The 20578-nt window shown below is 51.1% G+C and overlaps 1 protein-coding gene across 3 annotated transcripts in view; it reads right to left on the bottom strand.

Annotated features, from left to right (window-relative positions):
- Window positions 1-14259, bottom strand: part of ARHGEF2 (Rho/Rac guanine nucleotide exchange factor 2) — a 31176-nt gene extending 16917 nt beyond the window's left edge. The window contains exons 1-3 of one of the 3 annotated variants that reach the window (XM_082660433.1): window positions 14219-14259; window positions 13935-14028; window positions 457-601 (exon numbers count right to left, since the gene is read on the bottom strand). In XM_082660433.1, the coding sequence (XP_082516559.1) occupies window positions 457-601; window positions 13935-13952 (163 nt within the window). In that variant the 5' untranslated portion in view covers window positions 13953-14028; window positions 14219-14259. Of the gene's footprint in view, window positions 1-456; window positions 602-9023; window positions 9118-13934; window positions 14094-14218 lie in introns of those variants that run through there. The other 2 variants (XM_082660434.1, XM_082660432.1) reach the window with 2 other exon arrangements.
- Between the last annotated feature and the right edge of the window lie 6319 nt (window positions 14260-20578).

Here is a 20578-nt window from a genome sequence, read left to right as displayed (position 1 = left end):
AGGGGACCCTGAAGTCCTGAACACCCAGTTCTGCCCAGGAAGACCGGCAGAACAGCTGCAAGGCCAGCAGCTTCCCACCCAGCTCCCCTATTTCTGCCCCCCCTACCCCGCATACACACAACATTCCTGCTTCTCTTCCAATCAGTTCTCCTGACCCTCAGCAGCTGTTCAGGGAGCTGGGGGATGCCCAGCGGACGACAGCTGCAAGGGGAGCCACTCCAGCCTCCCCTCCCCCATACCCCCAGCTAGTCCTGCTTAGGCCATATTCTGACTGCCACTACCCCTAGACATGAGGATAGGGAGAAAGGGATCAAGCATCTGGCCCTGGCATTTGGGCCCTGTGGGGATTCACAGAGGAGAGTGATCCTTATGGATCCAAGGTAAAAAGAAAGGAGAGAAAGATTAGGGTCAGTGGGCGCTGACTCAAGAGTGACATTCAGGGTCCAAACAACTTACTTGGGCAGATGAGGGCCTCCTTGGCTGTGATGCTCTTGTTACAGGCATAGCACATGGTCATGCCCGAAACGGAGATGGTGGTGAAGAGGTGCCCGTTGGTATAGCGGGCGTCCTTGGCTTCCTTCATTTTCTCTTTTTCCCGGGTCTGTAGAAGGGGCGAGAGAGACAGGAAGTGAGGCTGGAGGATGCCAGGGTGCCTGAGGAGTCCAGAGACACGGGCCGAGGGCAGAGGCAAGGGAGCAATGCCTGCCTGAAACACACCATTTCCTGAAGCAGAGTTTGCCGCGCTGTGTCAGAGGCAGCTGTCCAGGAGTGACCAGGCCAGCCCCGAGGGCCGAGCCCACCCCTGACCTACCTGGCCCCTGCGGCTGGGCTGCCTCCTGTTGCCGCTCATCTCCCCGGCTCTAGACCTCCGCGTCCTCACTCCACCTCCCAGCCCTAGCTCTGCTCGCCCCCGAGCTGCTGTACTCTCTTCTCTGTGCCGGGGGAAGATGCGCAGAGAGGAGGGGAGAGCAGGCGAAGCAGAAGGTGCCAGCTCACCAGCGCTTTCAAATCTATGGGAGTTAGCTCCTCTTATAACCATGACAACCAGTGTTGGAGCCGCTATCTCCGTGGCAGTGGCAGTCACAGTGGGGGGCAGGAGATCCCCTTATTAGATTGGCTGAAGGGGGCAGAATGCCTCCACTGCCACCCCCAACCAGAGGTCAGGACCCCAAACTTCTGACTCTTCCACATCTGCTCAGCCAAGGTACACGGGGCCTCTCTGTGGGAGGCAGCATGTCCCCTGCTAACCTCGAGGCAGGAGAAGCCTGGTTTCAGTCTCGGATCACTTGTCCTCTCTGGGATCTTTAAGAAAGGAAACTGGGCCACCAAGGTCTCATTCCCGGCAGGAAGTCTCTTCTGCAGTCTAACTTTTATCCCTCTCATGCTACCCTCCAAAACCTAGGATATCTCCTTTATTCCTCCTCACCCAATTAGTCTAGGAAGTCCTTTCTAGCATCTACCCTCCATCCTCCAGCGGCAATGTCACTTCCTCCTGCTCTGGTCTCCGTCGAGATGGGGCACACTCTCCGGGCGCTTCCACAGAACCTCAGAGGCTGGCATTTCCCATCAGCTTTCTCTTCTCCTGCTTCCCCCTGACCTCTGCAGGTGAAGTGATTCTCCCTGACCTCTTTCTGTCCTTTCTCAAGCTCCTGAGCTTTCCCTGAAACTGAGGAGATAAGAAGATGGGACACCATGCTTTCCACCTATTCCAGGACCCTCCTCAGTGGTCACCTCAGATCCCTGATTTTCCCTCCACTCTTAGAGGACTGACAGCAGGAAGAGGACCTGGAAGACCACTCCCTCCAAGGATTCCCTGCCTCTCAGAAAGCGAAGAGCGAGATCCTGATGGCTGAGGCTGAGGGTAATGAGCCCCAAGTCAGAGGACACTGTCTGGGGCCCCGGGGCAGTGAAACAAAACTCAGAGGAGAATCCTCAGCCTGGACCTTGGAGGCCTAGTCCTGACTCTCAGCTGAAGCCACACTAGCAGTTAAGAGGTGGGGGAGGGGGGGCTTCCCTGGTGGCGCAGTGGTTGAGAGTCCGTCCGCCTGCCGATGCAGGGGACACGGGTTCGTGCCCCGGTCCAGGAGGATACCACACGCCGCGGAGCGGCTGGGCCCGTGAGCCATGGCCGCTGAGCCTGCGCGTCTGGAGCCTGTGCTCCGCAACAGGAGAGGCCACGGCAGTGAGAGGCCCGCGTACCACCAAAAAAAAAAAAAATAATAAAGAGGTGGGGGAGGGGAAGAGACTCACTGGCCTGGTGCAAGGGTAGAAAAGGGAAGTGTGAACGGGCTGAGTCAACAGCACAGGGGCCAAAGGGCACTGGAGTATGACGCCCTAGGGTCTCAGGGCTTCCTGGTAGCCCAAGATCCTTCTCTCTCCTGCCTACCCTCAGAAGCTCCAGGTTCATCTGATGATGAGCAGAGCCTAGGTCTTCAGGTCATTTCCCACCCAATCACCCATTTTTCTTTTCTCCTCCTCTCCCATTCCTCCTCCTCTTCCTATATCATAGTCTCCTTCCCATCCCCTGGCCTCCCTCCTCTCCCCCATGGCCTCCCACCTTGGCTGCCCCTTTTTCACCCTTGCTTCTCTTCTACTGCCCTTGGCCTCTCCCTGCCCTCCTCCTCCTAGACCTTGTCAAGAAAGCTGACCAACTTTTAACTCTAACCTCCCTTTTTCTATTCTGGTACCTACCTATCTGGACCACTAGAAAATTCTCCCTTTAGTCTAACCTCCATCTGCCCTGCTCCAAATTATAGTTCTTTAGGAGATCAAATCCTCCTCTGAATAACAGCCTTTATAGGACCTCAAAGTCCAAGTCCAAATAGCTCTTCTTACTGCCCTACACTCTGCCTTCTCTTCTCCTCTCCTGCTCTCCCAACCTTCTCTATGACACAAATAAAAAAGTTTGAGGACTCATTATGTTTGAATTAAAAGTATGCAAGCAAAAAAACATGAAAATCACATTAAAACAGCAACACGGGGAGGGGCAAATTAGGGGTATGGGATTAAGAGACACAAACTACCATGTATAAAATAGATAATCAGGGAATTCCCTGGTGGTCCAGTGGTTAGGACTGCGCGCTTTCATTGCTGAGGGTGCGGGTTCAATCTCTGGTTGGGGAACTAAGATCCCGCAAGCCACACAGCATGACCAAAGATAAAAACAAAACAAAACAATAACAGATAAGCAGCAAGGATGTACTATATAGCATGGGGATTTATAACCGTTACCTTGTAATAACTTTAATGGAGTATATATAATCTGTAAAAATACTGAAACTAATATAATATCGTAAATCAACTATACTTCAAAAAATAAAATAAAAAGAGCAACATGTCTGAATCAGGGTCAACTCCCAAATGGGCAGTCCTGCAGATTTGCCCTAGGGCTGCTACAACTCCCCCTCCCCTCCCCTGACCTCTTCCCTCTGCCCTCAGGCCTCCAGGAGCTCTCACCTGGGAAAGAGGCGGGGAAAAGGACGGAGAGAACTAGGGGTAGCCAGAGAACAGGGTCTCTTGTGGCCCTTCACCTCTCTGGCATCAACATCCCACAGACGACCCAGCTACTCTGGGCCCAGGCTCCCCCACCTCCCAACACTCACCCTCTCTCCAAGTGACCCTCTCTCTAGGTGGGCCAGCAGTGGGCAGCAGCCACAGCAGCAGCACATCCCAACACGGACACTGCCCAGCAGCAGGCGGCCCTGGCACTGCCTAGCGCTATTGTCCTGGAGGCAGTCTGCACCCGCCCCAGGGCTCAGGCTGGTGAGGCTAGAAGGACACAGGGCCTGCTCACCAGGGGTGCCTGCTCCAGAGATGGAGTGAATGGGCTTGTTTGGTTCTCTGTCCTACTCTTTCCAGATCTTCTTAAGATCATCCCAGTTACCCGCCCACCCGCCAGCGGGACAGCTCTTCACCTTCATGGCCCCATCTGTCCACCAAGAAAAGGGGCCATTACTCTGCAATCCACAACACCCACCCCAACACTCAGAGGCCCTTCCTGCTTGGTTCAGTCCTCTACTGTCCAGTGTCCATAGTCTTGCTTTCTCACAAACCCTCACAGAAAGTCTTTCTTGCTATTGCTACACAATAAATGAATAAAGCACGGGAAAGCACCTAGCACAATGGCTGGTATACAACAGCCACTTAACACATGTTTAGAAAGAAAGGAAGAAAAGAAGGATGGGTGGATGGATAGACACCAAGACAAGGGGTCCCAGCAGCACCCTTGCCTCTACTCTAGGGATCCCTTCATTCCTTATCAGAGCTTCAGAGCTTTCAGTCTCCTCCTCTCTCTCTTCCCCCCCCCACCCCGGCTGCACCTCACACTTGCGGGATCTTAGTTTCCTGACCAGGGATCCAACCCGTGCCCCCTGCAGTGGAAGTACAGAGTCCTAACCACTGGACCACCAGGGAATTCTGGTCTCCTCCTCTCTTGTTTATTCTTTTCTCCCTCCTCCCAGACCTTTTCTCCTAATTCCTTTGAACTTAGGACCGGATGGTATCCTCTGAAGGTCAGAAGAAGACCAACCCAAACTTTCCTTCCACTGTCATCCCAGATCTTGGTCATTTTGGGGAAAGAAAGACTAGGCGAATGGCAGAGGACATTGAGGCTGGTGGCTCAAAGTCTCATAGAACAGAAGCAGTCTCCCCTTTCTCCGTATTTTGTCTCCCAGGCCGAGAGATGAGGAAAACAGTGACATACGTGAAGCCCAAGGAATGCCAAAGCCTGGACTTCGGCTTCCCGTTCCCCGGCGGGCAGCAGAGGATGGCGGAGCTGACCCAGAAGAGTAAGAGCCTCTCCAAGCAAAGTCTAAGCTCTCAGCTGTCCTTGTTCCTCCATTGGGTATGTCCAAACCAAGACCTCTGGAGAAGTCACGTGGTGCTTAGAATGACCTCTGCTCCAGCTGCAAGTGGCAGCAGCCCCTTCCCCAAGGTGGCGCAGTCTCTGTCCAGGCCCTTTGTTTAGGGACCAGAAGGCCCCCGGAGGGTTCCACTGGGTTTCCAGTCATCTGTAACTTAGGCCCTGAACAGCAGAGGTTCAGAGTCATAGGCTGCAAGGGGCACTGAGTCATGAGGGATGGGCTCTAAGGCTGGGAAAAGAGGAGAAAGAGGGTTCCTGGCCATGGGACTGAGAAGAGGGCTTGGGATGGTCTCAGCCAGGCTCTGCTTCCTTTATGAGCTTCCACAGACGAGATAAAGGCAGGAGGCTAAGGAGAAGGCGGCCAAACGGAAACGCTAACGCCAAAGCCAGAAACATAACACAAAAAGACATCGCTGAACACACAAAGGCACTTAACGCTTGCCTGATGAATGAAGATGAGACACCGGACAATGGGGGTGGGCACACTGGTGAAGCAGAAGAGGGGTGCTAAGGACCACAGGGAATAAAGTCGGGCTACCCTGAGACCCAGGGATCCTGGATCCCATCCTACCCCCACCCCCCACCCGACCACACCTGTCGGGTCAGGAGAGAAAGACAAGCAGAGACGGAGGGGGGAGTGATGCAAACAGACGGGCATTTGTGCAAGCGAACAATAGCTGTGCCAGGACTCCCTGCCCTCCTGGCACAGGGCAGGCCGGCTGAGTTGGGAGGGGGGCAGCTGCTGCCTGCAGCCCCTCCCCCACCCTCCCCCAAGGAGACATAAACAAACCCAGAAGGGTCCAGCCAGTTCCTCTCAGCCATTTCTCTGACCAGCTCCAGGAACCATGACCAATCTGCTCCCTCAAGCTCCTAGATGATACTTCAAAGCACAGACTGAAGCTAAGAATGGAACTACCTCCCCGCATCCAGAGTGCAGTGAGCCCCCTACTTTGGTGGCCATAATTCAAAACAGTGACACAGAGCATCTGGGGACAGGCAGACAGACACAGACACACACGCACACCAACACACAGGTCATGTGCACGCATGGGATTCATTTCTTCAGATCTGTCCCCTCCCCGACTCCAAGCTCAGGGTTCCGGGGAAGCCAGAGGGACTGAGATGGGACCCCTCTTTAAATCCCTCGGGCAGCCCTGGCAGGTCCTTCTCTAGGCAGCATCCAACCTCCTGCAGTCACTCAGTGACTTCCTTAAGCTTTTGTCTCCCTTCCCCCATCCTTGCTTCTCCCCCTCCCCTCAGCTCTTTCCCTAACCTCCAAGAAAGGCCCCTAGAATCTTTTCCTATTCCCCCAAAAGTCTCAGCCTCCCGGGAGACCCCCAATTCCTCAACTTCCCCCGCAACCTGCCAGCACTCTCAGCTCCCTCCAGGGCTCCCCCAGCCCTCTTCTCCGGCTCCAGTTCTAGTCCTGCACACAAAGCCAGCCATCTCTCCAACACTCAGAACAAAGAAACAGTCTCTCTCCTCTCTCCCCACCACACTCCAAATCTGGGGTCCTTGAGATTCCAGGGACACCCCCCTAGCCTCCAGGGCCATCCCTGATCCTCTGGCCCCTGCCCGCTCCTAGGCAGGAAAGGACCCTTTGTTCTGAGAGAGGAGACACTTAGGGTTTGGGGGGAGGAGGGAGGGAGGAACAGCGGATGAAAGAGAGAAAGGGACCTCTGGGGTTTGGGGCCTATGGAGGTAGGAAGTAGAGCAGAGAGAATGAGGGGGTGGAGGACTGGAGATAGCCTGAAAGAATAGAAATGGAGTGAAAAGAGAGGAGGCATGAGGAGGGGGAGCTGCACAGAAAGATTCTAGGAGGGTGGGAAGGAGAAAGGGACAGGTTCGACTTAAATTCCTCCTACTTCAAGGACGTCCCGGGGAGGAAGGCAAGGAATGGGGGGGGGTCAGGACATAGCTCTGAACCATCCCCCCAGATAGGTAGCAGGGGAGACCATCTTCCTCAAATTATCTCGTTTCCAGCGGCCCCCCTCTACTTCCCACCGCAGTATAAAAAGAAAGGAGACAGCTGGTGTGCTTGGGGGAGGGGGAAGAGGGGATCCAGGGTTTGTTGGCTAAGAATCAACTCCCCCCTTCTGTAACCACAGCTTTCCGGAGGTGGCCCTCCCCTTCCGACCAGCCCAAACTGACAACCAACCTCCTCCAGTGGCCCCTCTGCCCTCTCAGATCTACCCACTCAGCCCCTCACATCCCCACCCCCAGTCAGATCCCAACCCCCGCAAAACCAAGGCCGCCCCAGGATAGAAAAAGCCAAGCTTTTAGATTCCCAGTCCCCCCCAACTACCAAAAAAAAAAAAAAAGGCATGAGGACCCAGGTATCTGGCTCCCCAACTCCTCCCAATAACAGAAAAGGGACCCGAGTATCTACCTTCCCGGAACCCCTGTCTATAGCCCCTCTCCAGGTCTGCCCCTCGCCGGTGCCCCCATGGCTTTCCCTTTTAGGGTGGAACCAAATTTCCGTGGTTTCAAAAAACCTCTCCACCCCCCTTGGCCCTGCTCCAGGGTCTCAGCTCAAACGGTTGAAAAATAAACAGACTTTCATAGCTGGGGCCTGGCCTGGCGCAGGGTTGAGAAGAGCCTGTCTGCCACCCCACTGTTCCACTGCACTTCAGCCATCTCTCCTCTGGCCCTCTGTTTGTCTTAAGCCCTACCCAAATCCCCAGTTGCTTTCCTGTTAGCAGAATCTCATCCCAACCTCCCAAGGAAAAGTTCCAGGATGGAACCTCTCCCAACTTAGCCTCTAGATGGGTAGTCAGGCTAGGAGCTAGGAGGGAAGTGTGGGAAGGGGTTTCCACCATCTCTGAGGACTCCAAAAGGGTACTGCTCCCATGCCGGTAGACTGTGATGGTGATCAGCATAGGCTGGTGATCAGCATAGGCTGCGTGCCAGGGCAGGACACTGGGATTGGAGAGAGGCCAGAGATTAAACCAGCTATGGACTGGGTCTTGGCCTTTCCTATAATGGGTACAGTGTGGGTGCCTTGAGCAGCTGGGAGGTGCTGTCTGCATGCACCACCTTCCTCCCAGCTCTCATTTATTCACCTACAAGTCAGCTTCATCATTTCCTGGGGGCTGAGGTGTGGAGAGATCATGGCCTTTGGGAGTGTGCCTGGGTACAAAGGCAGAAATAAGGGATACTTGGAAAGGAGTGGCCAAGAGCTCAAGATGGGGGTGGGGGCTAGGGTAATTATACATCCGGACTCTTGAAATGGTAGGTGAACAGTCCCAAGATAAAGAGTTAAGAGAGCTGGGGTGGGGAGGAGGGATGAGGGCACAGTGCCAAGTGGGTCAGTCTAAAGGTTTCAGTTTGTTTCAGGCTGCAAGGACAAGGAGCTTGGAAGCTGGTGGGGCAAAAAGGGATGGGGGGACCCTCTGTGTTTCAGGAACAGGGGTGCTCTGGGCCCCAAGGATGGAAGAAAGGATCCTAGCTACACAAAGACCTCTGCTCCCTTCACCTGAGGGTGATGGCTTGGGGGAAAGTAAGCCGTCCCTAAGCTGTCCTGACCCGTCACCCGCCCACCAGAGAGAAGAACTGAATCACAGCTGGAAAGTCCATCTGCGAGGAGAGGAGGAGCTGACTGCTGTCTCGGAGGGGTGGTGATGGTGGTGGTGATGGTGGGAGGAAGCCGGGAAACCACCCCCTCCCACCCCTCCGCCGGATGGCGGGGACAAAGAGGGAACGACCAAGCCAGCGACTGCAGAGTGGGGGGATACCGAGAGCAAGCCGGTGGAACCCTGGCGGAGGGGGTTCTGGAGAGCTTTCGCCGCCCCCACCCCGCCTCGACACACACACCTCCCTCTTCCCGCTCTGTCCCTTACCGGAGCAACTTTCTTTCACGCGGCCCAAAACACCCGGTCCCGCCAGATCGGAAGCCCCTAAACCCCAGGTCCGCTGGCTCCCGGGATCCCGGCAGAGAATCTGCTCGGAGCTGGAGGCGCGGGTCGCGTCTACTGCTCCCCCAGCCCCCTCCCCACTCACTCACAGTCCCCACCCACCCCGTCCCGCCGCGTTCCCGGCCGACGCTCCGCCCGATTTTGGCGCCCAGAAAGCAGGCGGGCAGACCCGGGGGCGCTGCGGGTGCCGGGGATCGAAGGGCGCCCTGAGGACAGCGGGCGAGAGGGACAGGGGTTTCAGAGCCCACCTTGCTGGCCAGCTCTTTGCTCCGGTCGATCCGCGCCCGTGTGAGGGATTCGATCCGAGACATAATCCGATGGGGGCGGGGGGAGCCCAGGAGGACGCGGCGCGGACCCTGGCGTCCGGCTTTTTCGGGGGGAGGGCGGGGGAGGGGTCCGACCCGCACGCGTCGGTCTTGGGGACAGGAAGTCTGACTCCCCTCGCCCGGCACCCAGCGCCAGTTCCTCAAACCCGAGTCTCCACCCCCGCCCGAGCTCAGGAAGGGGGGAGGCGGGGCGGAGGGAGGGCGGGTGCCGAGCGCCGGACGGGACGCTTCGGTCCGTGGAGGGGCGGCTCGCACAAGTACAAGGGGCCGTGGACTAGCTCGCAGGGCCCCTCTGCCCGTTGCCCTCCAGCGCCGGGCGCCTCTAACCCCAGACTCCCGCCTCCTGGCTTCGGTTTTCCTAAAACCCACCCTGGCCCGCCTCGCAGCCCTCACCCCACCCCTGGTCTTCCCTTTCCCCTCCTCCTCCTCCTCCTCCGCAGTCCATCAGTCTAGAAACACTCGCGGGCCGGAGGATTCCAGCCGCCCCCAGCTCTCCAGGGAACCCGGGGCCAGTTCCTTCCTGGCCTTCTGGGCCCATCAAAGCAGGCCAGAGCCACCGACCCCTTTTACGACTGGGGGCAGGCGTGGGGAGAGGGCGGAGAAATCAAAGGGGAACTAAAGGGTGGATCTTGAGAGGGCCTGAAAGGGAAGATTCACTCCTGGAGGTTGAAGAATCTGAGAGGAGAGCATTCTTCCACAAGCCCCCAACTCTCTGGGGCCTTACAAGACCGCCCTCGGCCCATCCTCTTCCCTCCTACCTCTGCCTCCACTGACTACTGGGCTGGTAGAGGGGAGGAATTCGCCACTGTTACAGAAGACTAAGAAGCTGAGGAAGTCCTTCCTTGTGTCTAACCCCAGTTCCCTCTGTTGCAAGTTAGGCTAGAACCAAAAGACCAGCAACCAGCCTTCCCCAGTCAGGGACAGTTGGAGTATGGCCAGTCTCTCCACAAGAAGGAGGGGTGCAGTAGGACATTCTTTCTGGACACTCTGCCCCAGTCTGAGGCAACTTCCACCTTTTGGGGAAAATTCCTCCTCCACTCTAATTATAATCACTCACATTGAAGTTCATTTCTGCCTCTCAGGGTCTCCCATGTCTCTGGGAGAAACAGAAGTACAGAGAGTCCTGGGACAGAGCATCTTATGTTTGCAGGGTCCCGCCTGATTTCTGGTCCCCAAAGGTGTGGAGGAAGGAGGGAGGGAGAGGAGGCCCAACCTAGACCCAGTGGCTCCCTGCCCGGGTTCAGCAGCAGGGCCTGGCTGCAGGTTTCAAGCCCAGCTCAGCACTCTTGTAGGTGCCAATTTTAGCCTCTGCCACTATTTTGGGCTCCACTGCCTGACCACTGGGCTGAGCTAGTTGGGCTCCTCACCACCACACTGTTCCTCTGGCTTCCCCTCCTGCCTAGCAACTCCTTCACCTCCTTCTTCACCCATTCCCCTATTTAGGATCCTTATATAGCAAAGACCAGAAAAAAAGGAGAGAAAATAACCATGCCCAGTTCTAGGCTGGATGGAAATTAGAAAGCAGAGAGGACTTTCCCTGGGCCATGAGGGAGGCTGACTCCTCCAGGCTTGTACCTGCAGGGGAGACCTACAGGAAGGCCCTAGGAACTCCCCCAAACCAGCAGTCTTGAGGCTCCTGGGCCCAGAACCCCAGACTTACCTCCCCCCAGTGGGCAGCCAGGGCTGAGGAATGTACTAAATTTAAAAACAGACTGCCAGAAGCCAGAATCCTGGCCTCACGGCTCCACCCACTAGGGGCCCTGAGACAAGGGGTAGGCTGAGACCTCGGCTTTTCTCCCAGGCCTGGGGTGGGAGGGTGTTTCAAGCTAAGGATGGAATCTTAAAGGGCCAAACTCCAGTCTGGATACCCAATAAACCCAGGGCCTGAATCCCAGAGTTATGTGAAGGATCTCAATCCCCAAACTCAACGTAGATGGTCTCTATGAAAGGAGAGGACTTAATCTTCCAACCCTCTTCTGTCTCCTACCCCAATCTTCAATATACTTTTCACCCATCTGCTCTTTGTTACCCTGCCTCTCACCCTATGCCCTCTCCTTCCTCTTAAGAGATGAGTAGTAAGGAAGGGGACTTGCGGGGTGGGTAAAGGAAACCGGTCTACCTTTAAGAACACATGTGCTTTTAGTGAGCTAGGCCTGCAGCTTGACTTAATTTCCATTTTCTGTATCCTCTGGAACAGTGAACCCTTTTCCTTTCTCCTTGGCATCCCCTGCCCCTTCTTCCAAACCGTTTTTATCCCAATCCCTGCTCCTCCTATCCAGTGATGCTGCCCAGATTTTCAGAAATTATTTTTTTAGATACACAAAAACAAAAGCCAACCCTGATTTCTGCCAGAATCTAAAAGTAGCCACCACTTTCTTTAGCTCATTTAACTTAACAGATATGTCCCCCACATTTCACGGGTAGGGAGGCCATCCCAGGGAAGAACCTGGTTGTCAGGGTCTTGGCCAGTAGGTGAGCAGAGAAAGCCACAGGGATACCTGGGCCCAAGTCCTACAGTTCCCAGGAGGAGGTTTACTTTTCTTCTTATTACTTTGGACCTTGTGTATTCTGGGAGGGGATGATTAAGGCATTATTGACTCCAATGGCCATCCATCAGAAATGGTGGAAGAAGCGAAGAGAGGGGATAAACTATTACGTAGGTTTACTGACAGAAGCAGAGACAACAGCGTATAGTCAAAGCTCTAGGTTTGTAATACAGCTCCACCTTTTGCTAACTGTGGGATCTTGGGAGAGTAACCTAGGCTCTAAGTTATCTTGTCTATGAAACAGAGATTAAGGGGCTTCCCTGGTGGTGCAGTGGTTAAGATCTGCCTGCCAATGCAGGGGACACGGGTTCGAGCCCTGGTCCGGGAAGATCCCACATACCGCGGAACAACTAAGCCCGTGCGCTACAACTACTGAGCCTGTGCTCTGAAGCCTGCGAGCCACAGCTACTGAAGCCCACACACCTAGAGGCCATGCTCTGCAACAAGAGAAGCCACTGCAATGAGAAGCCTGCACACCTCAACGAAGAGTAGCCCCCACTCGCCACGACTAGAGAAAGCCGCGCACGGCCGAGAAGACCCAACGCAGCCAAAAATAAATAAGTTAATTAATTTTAAAAATAATAACAAATGTAAGTAAGAGCTTTAAAAACAAAACAAAACACAGAGATTAAAATATTTATCTTTGCCAGAGTGTTATAAGAATTAAATGAGATGACCTCTGGAAAAGTGTTTTGTCAACTCTACAATGCTAGTCAAATAGGAAGGAATAAGCTACTTCCTTCTCTCACTGCTTGACTGAGCTTCGCTTCACCCCCACCCCTGGTGTTTACCTGCTTATGGCCCCTATCCTGAGCTGGGAGGAGGGGGAAGAAGAGATTTAGTGATGCAAGCACACACATTCATGAGGGTGGAAGCAAGATGGACCAGGAGATGACAGAGAGGGAAACAGGAAGACAGAACGAGAGTCCTAGCAAGGAAAGGCAGTCGACTGGGACAATGTCCTGACGATGCTTAGCTCTTTCCTGCTGGCTGTCTGGGCTTCAGTCTCTGCCCACTTTCTCCTTCATCCCCTCACCAAACTGCCAGGCCAAGGGCGGGCAAATGCAGACCAACTGGGATCTGGATGGCCCCTAGACAGCACCGACTTCCTCTACCATTCCCACTGCAGGAAAAGAGGGTGATTCTGCTGTCAGACTCTCCTACCCTGAACAGAGAGGCTGTGGGGAGAGGGACTCAGACCCAAGGTCTGGGTGTTGGCTTTGTTCTCTTTGTAGAGAGCTCTGCTCCCCCCCACGGCAGAAAAGAAGCCTCACTGTGCCCACCTCGCCCTGCTCTCAGACTGCCTGATCTCACGCTTCAGCTCCCTGCCTGCGGCCTGCAATGAGAAGGAGCTGAGAACCTGGTTTTGTTTCTGCCCTCCCTGCCCACCCAGAGGAAGGAGAATCCTGGCTGAAAGGCTGGCAGAGAAGAGAGCGCTGGCATTGCCGGCGGGGCCAGGAGGAGCCCAGGCAACCTTACTGGGTGAGGATCCCGTGGTGCTTCGAGGTGAATCTGATGATGTCTTGTCTGGGGTTTCTCTCAATGTTCAGGAGCCGCCCCGGTGGGAAAGTACATGCATACTTGGGGAAGCCAGGAGAGGAAAAGGGGGGAGTGGCTCATTCTGCCAGTAAATGAAGAGAGTGGAAATGAATTCAAGCAGCAGGCAGAGCTCCTAGTTTCACCAGAGCCGGGGTGTTGGTAATAAGGAAGAGAGCAACGTGCCTTCACCTTCCTGGGGTCGGAACTGCACGTGGCCCCACTGGTACGGTGTGTATGCGCTTCCACAATCATACACTTTCCTGGCTTCCACTCTGCCTACGGTCTCATTTCAACTCCTTCAGCTGCCGTATCCACCCATAAAATTATGAGTGTAAAAGCACTTTGCAAACCCGAATACTCTCTGAGGAAGTAAAAAGTACTGCTGTAATTATTATGATTATTATGCCCGATGGTTAAGATTTCGGCTGCCCACCTCTCAGCTATGTGGGGCCTCCAGAGAGGGAGGGCTAGGCCACTCCCCAGCTTCTGAGGCTCCTGGCCCATCTCCCCTTCCAGCTGTCCACAGCTGGCTGCTAAGCTGGAGACATAGGGAAAGCAGAGGAAAGGTGATTTACTGGGACAGAAGGAGGGAGACTGGGAGATATACCATGTTCCCTTAAAACTTGAACCATTGCCCTGAGTCTCTGCCTACCAGCGGAAGCTGGGGAGGGGAGCAGATGGTGAGGGGGAGGGGAAGGGAACTGGGGAGGGCAGTGGGTCCCGGGCCTCCTGCTTCCCCAACTCCTACCTTGGCCTTTCCGGTCATGCCCAAGATGAAGCTGAGGGTCCGTCTCAGGGAGGAGCCTGCCCAGGTGCCTGAGCCCCCTTCCAGTTGGCTACAGCTGCAGAGAGAAAAAGAAGAGGTGAAGAGATGGAGCTGGAGCTGGAAAAGAACAAGAAGATACTCCCAGAGGTACGGTGGATGAAGTGCCATGACCAGGGGAGAGAGAATGGGGAGATACGGGGGAAAGACAGAGAAGGGTGAGGAAGAGAGAGGAAGGACTCAGGAGAAAGAGGCCCCCACTCCCCTACCTCCTCGAATTTCCTAGATATGGTCACTACAGTTTCCCAGGCCCTTCTATTTATGAGGAAAACTCCAGGCTCCTCCCAGATAAATACAGACTCCCCCTTCCTACCTAATCCAGGCCCAATCTCCTCTTTCATGCTGCTTCCCAACGGAAATGATACAGGGAGGGGGGCTCTCCAAGGGCACATTTTCCCCTCACAAAACAAGAGTCCTGTGTACGACCCTCCCTGCTGTTTGGAAAGGGCCTCTGGGCCTAACGCCAATAAGGACTGAATTTCCTGGGATTTCATCAGCCCCATCCCATGAGCTAATCCCAAACCCAGAGCCAGGAGGATGTGTCAGCTAGAGATTTTCAGGACCACAAATCAGAGCTTGATATCTTAAAGGGCCCATTACTCGCTCACACACCCACACTGTCTTAGAGGGCTAACCCACTCTAATCAGGCTTCAGCTGTAGGAGCCAAATAAACAGGTGCTGATTTTGCATGCTTATTTACATAGATACTATGTAAATCTCCCAGCCTCCACCTCGATTCCTGAACAATATGCCTTCAGCCCCTGCCCTCTCCCCTTGGGGCGCTACAGCCCGTGCCCAGCTCTCCTTAGGGCCACTCCCCATTGGTCGATTATCTCAGCTATCCAAAGCTGGTCCATGGTCCTTGGTCACCGTCTGTCCCTAAGATTGTGCAGCAGCGAATCTGCCTGCTCACTTTTCTGACACTGACAACAGCAGTCAACCTCCACTCTCTTATTTAACAGACACTCTGGGGTCTATATACTCCTTTTCTTTCCCTGATTTCTTCTTCATCCCATGGAGCTACCGGGAAACTTCTTAGCCTTCCCCAGCCAATGAGAAGAAGGGGAAATCTATGCAGCGCAGGTAGAAGGATATTTGGAGGTCTTTCATAAGAAACGTTAAGGGGAACAATGTTTCAGGAAACAGAGACCCTTGGGGCTACAAAACCCATGGCCTAGTCCCATTGTCCCTCCCCCATCTAGGGCTTTGAAGGGCTCTGTGTCCCCCAAACTCACCTTTTGCTGAGGTCAGCAGCAGAGGACTGGGACAAATTCCCTGCCAACACAAAAGGAGACGTGAGGTGTCCAGCTAAAGTCAGACAAAGGCGCCCAGGGCTGCCTCCCCCACCCCCTCCACCTGGATCAGGTTCCCAAGCTGCAGGTGCTTGTGACGCCATTCCTGAGGGCGGGCACTGGGGAGTAGGGAAGGAGGGAGGCGTCTGAGCAGAGCAGAGCTGAAGAACTTAGGAGCCAGGGTAACAGAGCACCGGCGTTGTGTGGATAGGGGGCTGAGAGGCCAATGTCTCAGTTCCTTTTCAGTGAATGGCGAGGGCAGAGGATTCACTCTGAGCTCCCAATGCCTCTTGTTGATGACAAGGTACGTTGTGGATAACTGTCCTCCATCTCTGGTGACAGGGGAAGCTAGAGAGCCTCTCTGTCCTATGTCCTCCTTCATTGGAAGGAGAGCCTCAGAATACCAAAGTCCTGAATTCAGATCTCTCACTTGAATAAAGGCATTTTGGGGTTTTCAAGGGTGTGTGGTTAAACATAATGCAGGACATCTGGACCCTAAACAGCTGGCTCTGAGGAGTGGGGTGAGACAGGCAGAGGAAGGGGCCACCACTGCTTTGCTCCCCACTTTTACTCACCAGCTGGATCTGAGCAGCCCAAGAAGTAATTGATGCCACTCATGGATACAGACTTGGAAAGCATGCCAGTGGGCGAGTGGTCCAAAAGGCCAGCAGATGGGTGACAGGAACGCTGACCCTAGAATCGTGTTAAGAATCCTCATGCAAAGGTCAGGCTTCATCCATCTTCCCCCCCCCAAGGCTCTTCACTTTCCCACAGCAAAGCCCTTCTTCAAGGCCTTCAGGCCTTCTACCCCTCCCCACTACCCATATCTGGAACATTCCACTTGAAATAGTTGAGAAGTTATTCCTGCTATTTAGCAGTCATCACTCTGTTGCAACTCAAACCCTGGCTGCCTTAATATAGAAAATACCTTAGAAAAGATTTACCCTGAATCATTTCCAGAGATGAAAAACTCAGTATATAGAGGTCAGGCAGGTAATGAAAAAACAAACACACACACACGAAAACTGGGGCAGTCTGGGTTTAAAACAATAGGGATTAGAAATATTCATAAACCCCACACCCAATCTTTCGAAAATCACCTTTTTGTTCTCAAGCCTACGTGGAGCATTACAATAACTGGCTACATATCAGTCCATAAGGCAAAATGTAACATGTTTCAGGTAACCTCCATCAGAGAGATCATAGGAAACAACCTGGAAATCCCTTTTCAGTAGCTTGGATAAAGAACCTGTGGTATATTTATAAATAGAAGCATTATTCAACATTAAAAATGAACAAACTACAGTTCAGCCAACAATATGGATGAATCTCATGAAAGAACGAAGACACAAAAGATTTACATACTTTGTGGTTACATTCATATAAAGTTTAAAACAGGCAAAACTAATTGATATTGTTTAGACATACACACAAAGGTGGTAAATCTATAGGGAAAATCGATCTCAAAAGTCAAGAAAGTGGTCCTCCCTGCCAGGAGGGAGAGGGTTATGAATGGGGAGGGACACGGGGGGGCTTCTGGGTTTCGGTGGTACTCTATTTTTTTTTAACCTGGAGTAGTTACATGGTTGTTTGCTTCCTAATTGTGCATTACGTTGTACATATAAGTTTTATATACTTCTCTGTATCTATGTTATATTTCAATTTTTTTTAAAGTTTTAAACAAATCTCCATTTTTTTTTTGCAGTACGCGGGCCTCACCGCTGTGGCCTCTCGCGTTGTAGAGCACAGGCTCCGGACGCGCAGGCTCAGCGGCCATGGCTCACGGGCCCAGCCACTCCGCGGCACGTGGGATCTTCCCTGACCGGAGCACGAACCCGTGTCCCCTACGTCGGCAGGCGGACTCAACCACTGCACCACCAGGGAAGCCCCAGATTTAGAAATTTTAAAACACCCTTCTAAATAAACTTACTGGTCAGAGAAGAAATCATTATGGGAATTTAAAGGTATTTTATAACAACAATAATGAAAATACTACTCAAAAAAACTTGTGGGAGATGGCCAAAATGTATCTCAAGGATAATTTGTCGATTTAAAATGCTTAACTGAAAATTTTTTAAACTGAAAATTCATGAGCTATGCCGGCTTAAAAGGTTAGAAAAAGAACAACAAAACAAACCCAAAGTAAATAGAAGAAAGGATATGATAAAAGCAGAAATCAATGAAGTAGTAACAAATGAAATAGGATCAATAAAGCCAAGAGTTGATTTTAGGAACAGGCAAATAAAATAGACAAACCTTTGATAAGGGTGATGCACAAATAAAAGTAGAATGAAAGAGTGGACCTAACTACAGAAACAGTAGTGACTAGAAAGATAATGCTATCTACAACTGAATGCCAGTAATTTTGAAAATGCAAACAAAATAGACAAATTCTTTAAAAAAACAAACAAAATATCTATAACTTACCAAAACTGAATCTAGAAGAAATAGAAAGTCTGAATGGTCCTATTAAAGAAATGGAATCAGTAGTTAATCTTTCTATAAACAAAACAAACCACACCAGGCCAAAACAGTTTTATAGTCAAGGAGCAGAGCTTTCAAGGAATAGATCACTGAAATCTTATACAAAATCTTCCAAAGAATAGAAAACAAAAACAAAAGCTTTCCAACTCTTTCTATAAGGCAAGTATAACCTTGATTCTTAAACTACACACAGACCATATGACAAAGGAAAATTATGGCCCAATCTCTCTTATGAAAAGTACAAAAATTCCAAACAAAATATTAGCAAACTGTAATAGATTTTAAATAGCCACAAATTATTTGCAGCTCCTACCATCAAGAAGGAGTCTATTTCTTCACTCAGTCACAGGCTGGCCTGTGACTTACTACGATGAATAGAATGTGGCAGAAGTAGCATGATGTGATTTTTGAGCCTACACCTCAGGAAAACTTAAAGCTTCCACTCATGCCCACTTGGAATGCTATTGCCATGTGAACAAGCCCAAGCCTAAGCCTTCTGGAGAAGCCATGTGGATAAGAACCAAAGTATCACAACGGGCAACCTGCCAACCCACAGGCATGAATACGGCTGTCCTTGACCATCAGCCCTATTCAGCCACCAGACAACTACAGCCACATAAGTGAGTCCAGGTGGAGCCAGCAGAAGAATACCCAGCTGAGCTCAGTCCAAATTAACCACCCATAGAACTGTGAGGGGGAAAAAAAGGTTGTTGTTTTAAGCCACTAAGTTTGGGGTTGATCTTTTACGCAGCAATAGATAATTGATGCCACAAATAAATCCAGCAGTGCGTAAAAAAGATAATCAATCCATCATGAAAAAGTCAGACTTATCCTAAAAATATAAGGGTGGTTTAAGATGAGGAAAATCTTTAAATGTAATTTACCTCAATGACATATTAAAGGAGAAAATACATAACCAACTCAGTAAAAGTAAAAAAACCATAGGATAAAATCCAACACTCACTCATTGTAAAACCAAAGACCTGGCAGTTACAAATGGAAAGAATCTTCCTTAACTGGATAGAGTATCTTTTAAAACCTTACAGCCAAAAATCGATTTCAATGGTGAAACATAAGATACACTCCCTCTAAAATCAGAAACAAGACAAGGATAGCCATTATCACCATTTCTGTTCAGCACTGCAATAGAGCCCCAGCCAAGCACACACAGTAGGGCAAGAAAAAGAAATGAAAGAAATAAATATTGAAAAAGAAGAAAGCAAAATTCATTTAAAGATGACATATGGGCTTCCCTGGTGGCGTGGTGGTTAAGAATCCGCCTGCCAATGCAGGGTGACACGGGAAGATCCCACATGCCGTGGAGCCACTAAGCTTGTGCACCACAGTGACTAAGCCTGTGCTCTAGAGCCCGTGAGCCACAACTACTGACCCCACGTGCCACAACTACTGAAGCCCGTGTGCCTAGAGCCTGTGCTTCACAAGAGAAGCCACCACAATGAGAAGCCTGCGCACCACAAGGAAGAGTAGCCCCCACTCGCCGCAACTCGAGAAAGCCCGCGCGCAGCTACGAAGACCCAACGCAGCCAAAAATAAAAATAAATAAATAAAATTAAAAAAAAAATAAAGATGACATAATTGTCTACTTAGAAAAGCCAAAAAAATCCACAGATAAATTGTTATAACTGAAAAAAAGAGTTTAACAAGGTAAATAACTATAATTAAATTGCATTTCTATAAACCAAAAATAATTATAAAATGTAATTAATGTAATTTAAATATAAGAAAGCATTTATAATAGCAACAAAATATATAAGGCACATAGAAATAAATCTAATAAAGATTGACAAGACCTGTATGAAGGAAACAAATACTTTGTTAAAAGACATATTTTTTTAGAAAGCCTAACAAGATAGAGATATTATTTTTCATGGATAAGAAGACTCAATATCAGAAAGAAGTCAATTTTTCCTAAATTAATCTTTTGTTTATTCATCCACCAAATATTTTCATTTTTTATTTGTTTTTTCTTAACATCTTTATTGGAGTATAATTGCTTTACAATGGTGTGTTAGTTTCTGCTTTATAACAAAGTGAATCAGTTATACATATACATATGTTCCCATTTCTCTTCCCTCCTAAATTAATCTTTGAATTCAGTACAACCTCAGTCAAAATTCAGCAGAATTTTTCATTTTTAGAAATTGATAAGCTGATTCTAAAATTCACATAGAAGTGCAGAGACTTCCCTGGTGGCCCAGTGGTTAAGAATCTGCCTTCCAATGCAGGGGACGCGGGTTTGATCCCTGGTTGGGGAACTAAGATCCCACATGCTGCAGGGCAACTAAGCCTGTGCACCGCAACTACTGAGCCCGTGCACTCTGGAGCCCGTGCACCACAACTGGAGAACCCTGCACGCTGCGATGAAGATCCCATGTGCTGCAACTAAGACCTGATGCGGCCAAATAAATAAATATTTTTATTATTTAAAATAAAATAAAATTCACATAGAAGTGCAAAGAACCTAGAATAGCCAAGATAATCTTAAAGAAAAATAATAAAGTAGGAGGACTTACACTATTACATTTTTAAGACTTACAATAAAGCCACATTAATTAAGATAATGTGATACTGGCATAAGAATAGACAAATAGGGCTTCCCTGGTGGCGCAGTGGTTGGGAGTCCGCCTGCCAATGCAGGGGACATGGGTTCGTGCCCCGGTCCGGGAAGATCCCACATGCTGCGGAGCGGCTAGGCCCGTGAGCCATGGCCTCTGAGCCTGTGAGTCCGGAGCCTGTGCTCCGCAACGGGAGAGGCCACAACAGTGAGAGGC

Source organism: Grampus griseus, assembly GCF_964374135.1.
Source record: "Grampus griseus genome assembly, chromosome: 1".
NCBI classification, from domain to species: domain Eukaryota; kingdom Metazoa; phylum Chordata; class Mammalia; order Artiodactyla; family Delphinidae; genus Grampus; species Grampus griseus.
This window is presented reverse-complemented; position numbering and strand designations above follow the sequence as displayed.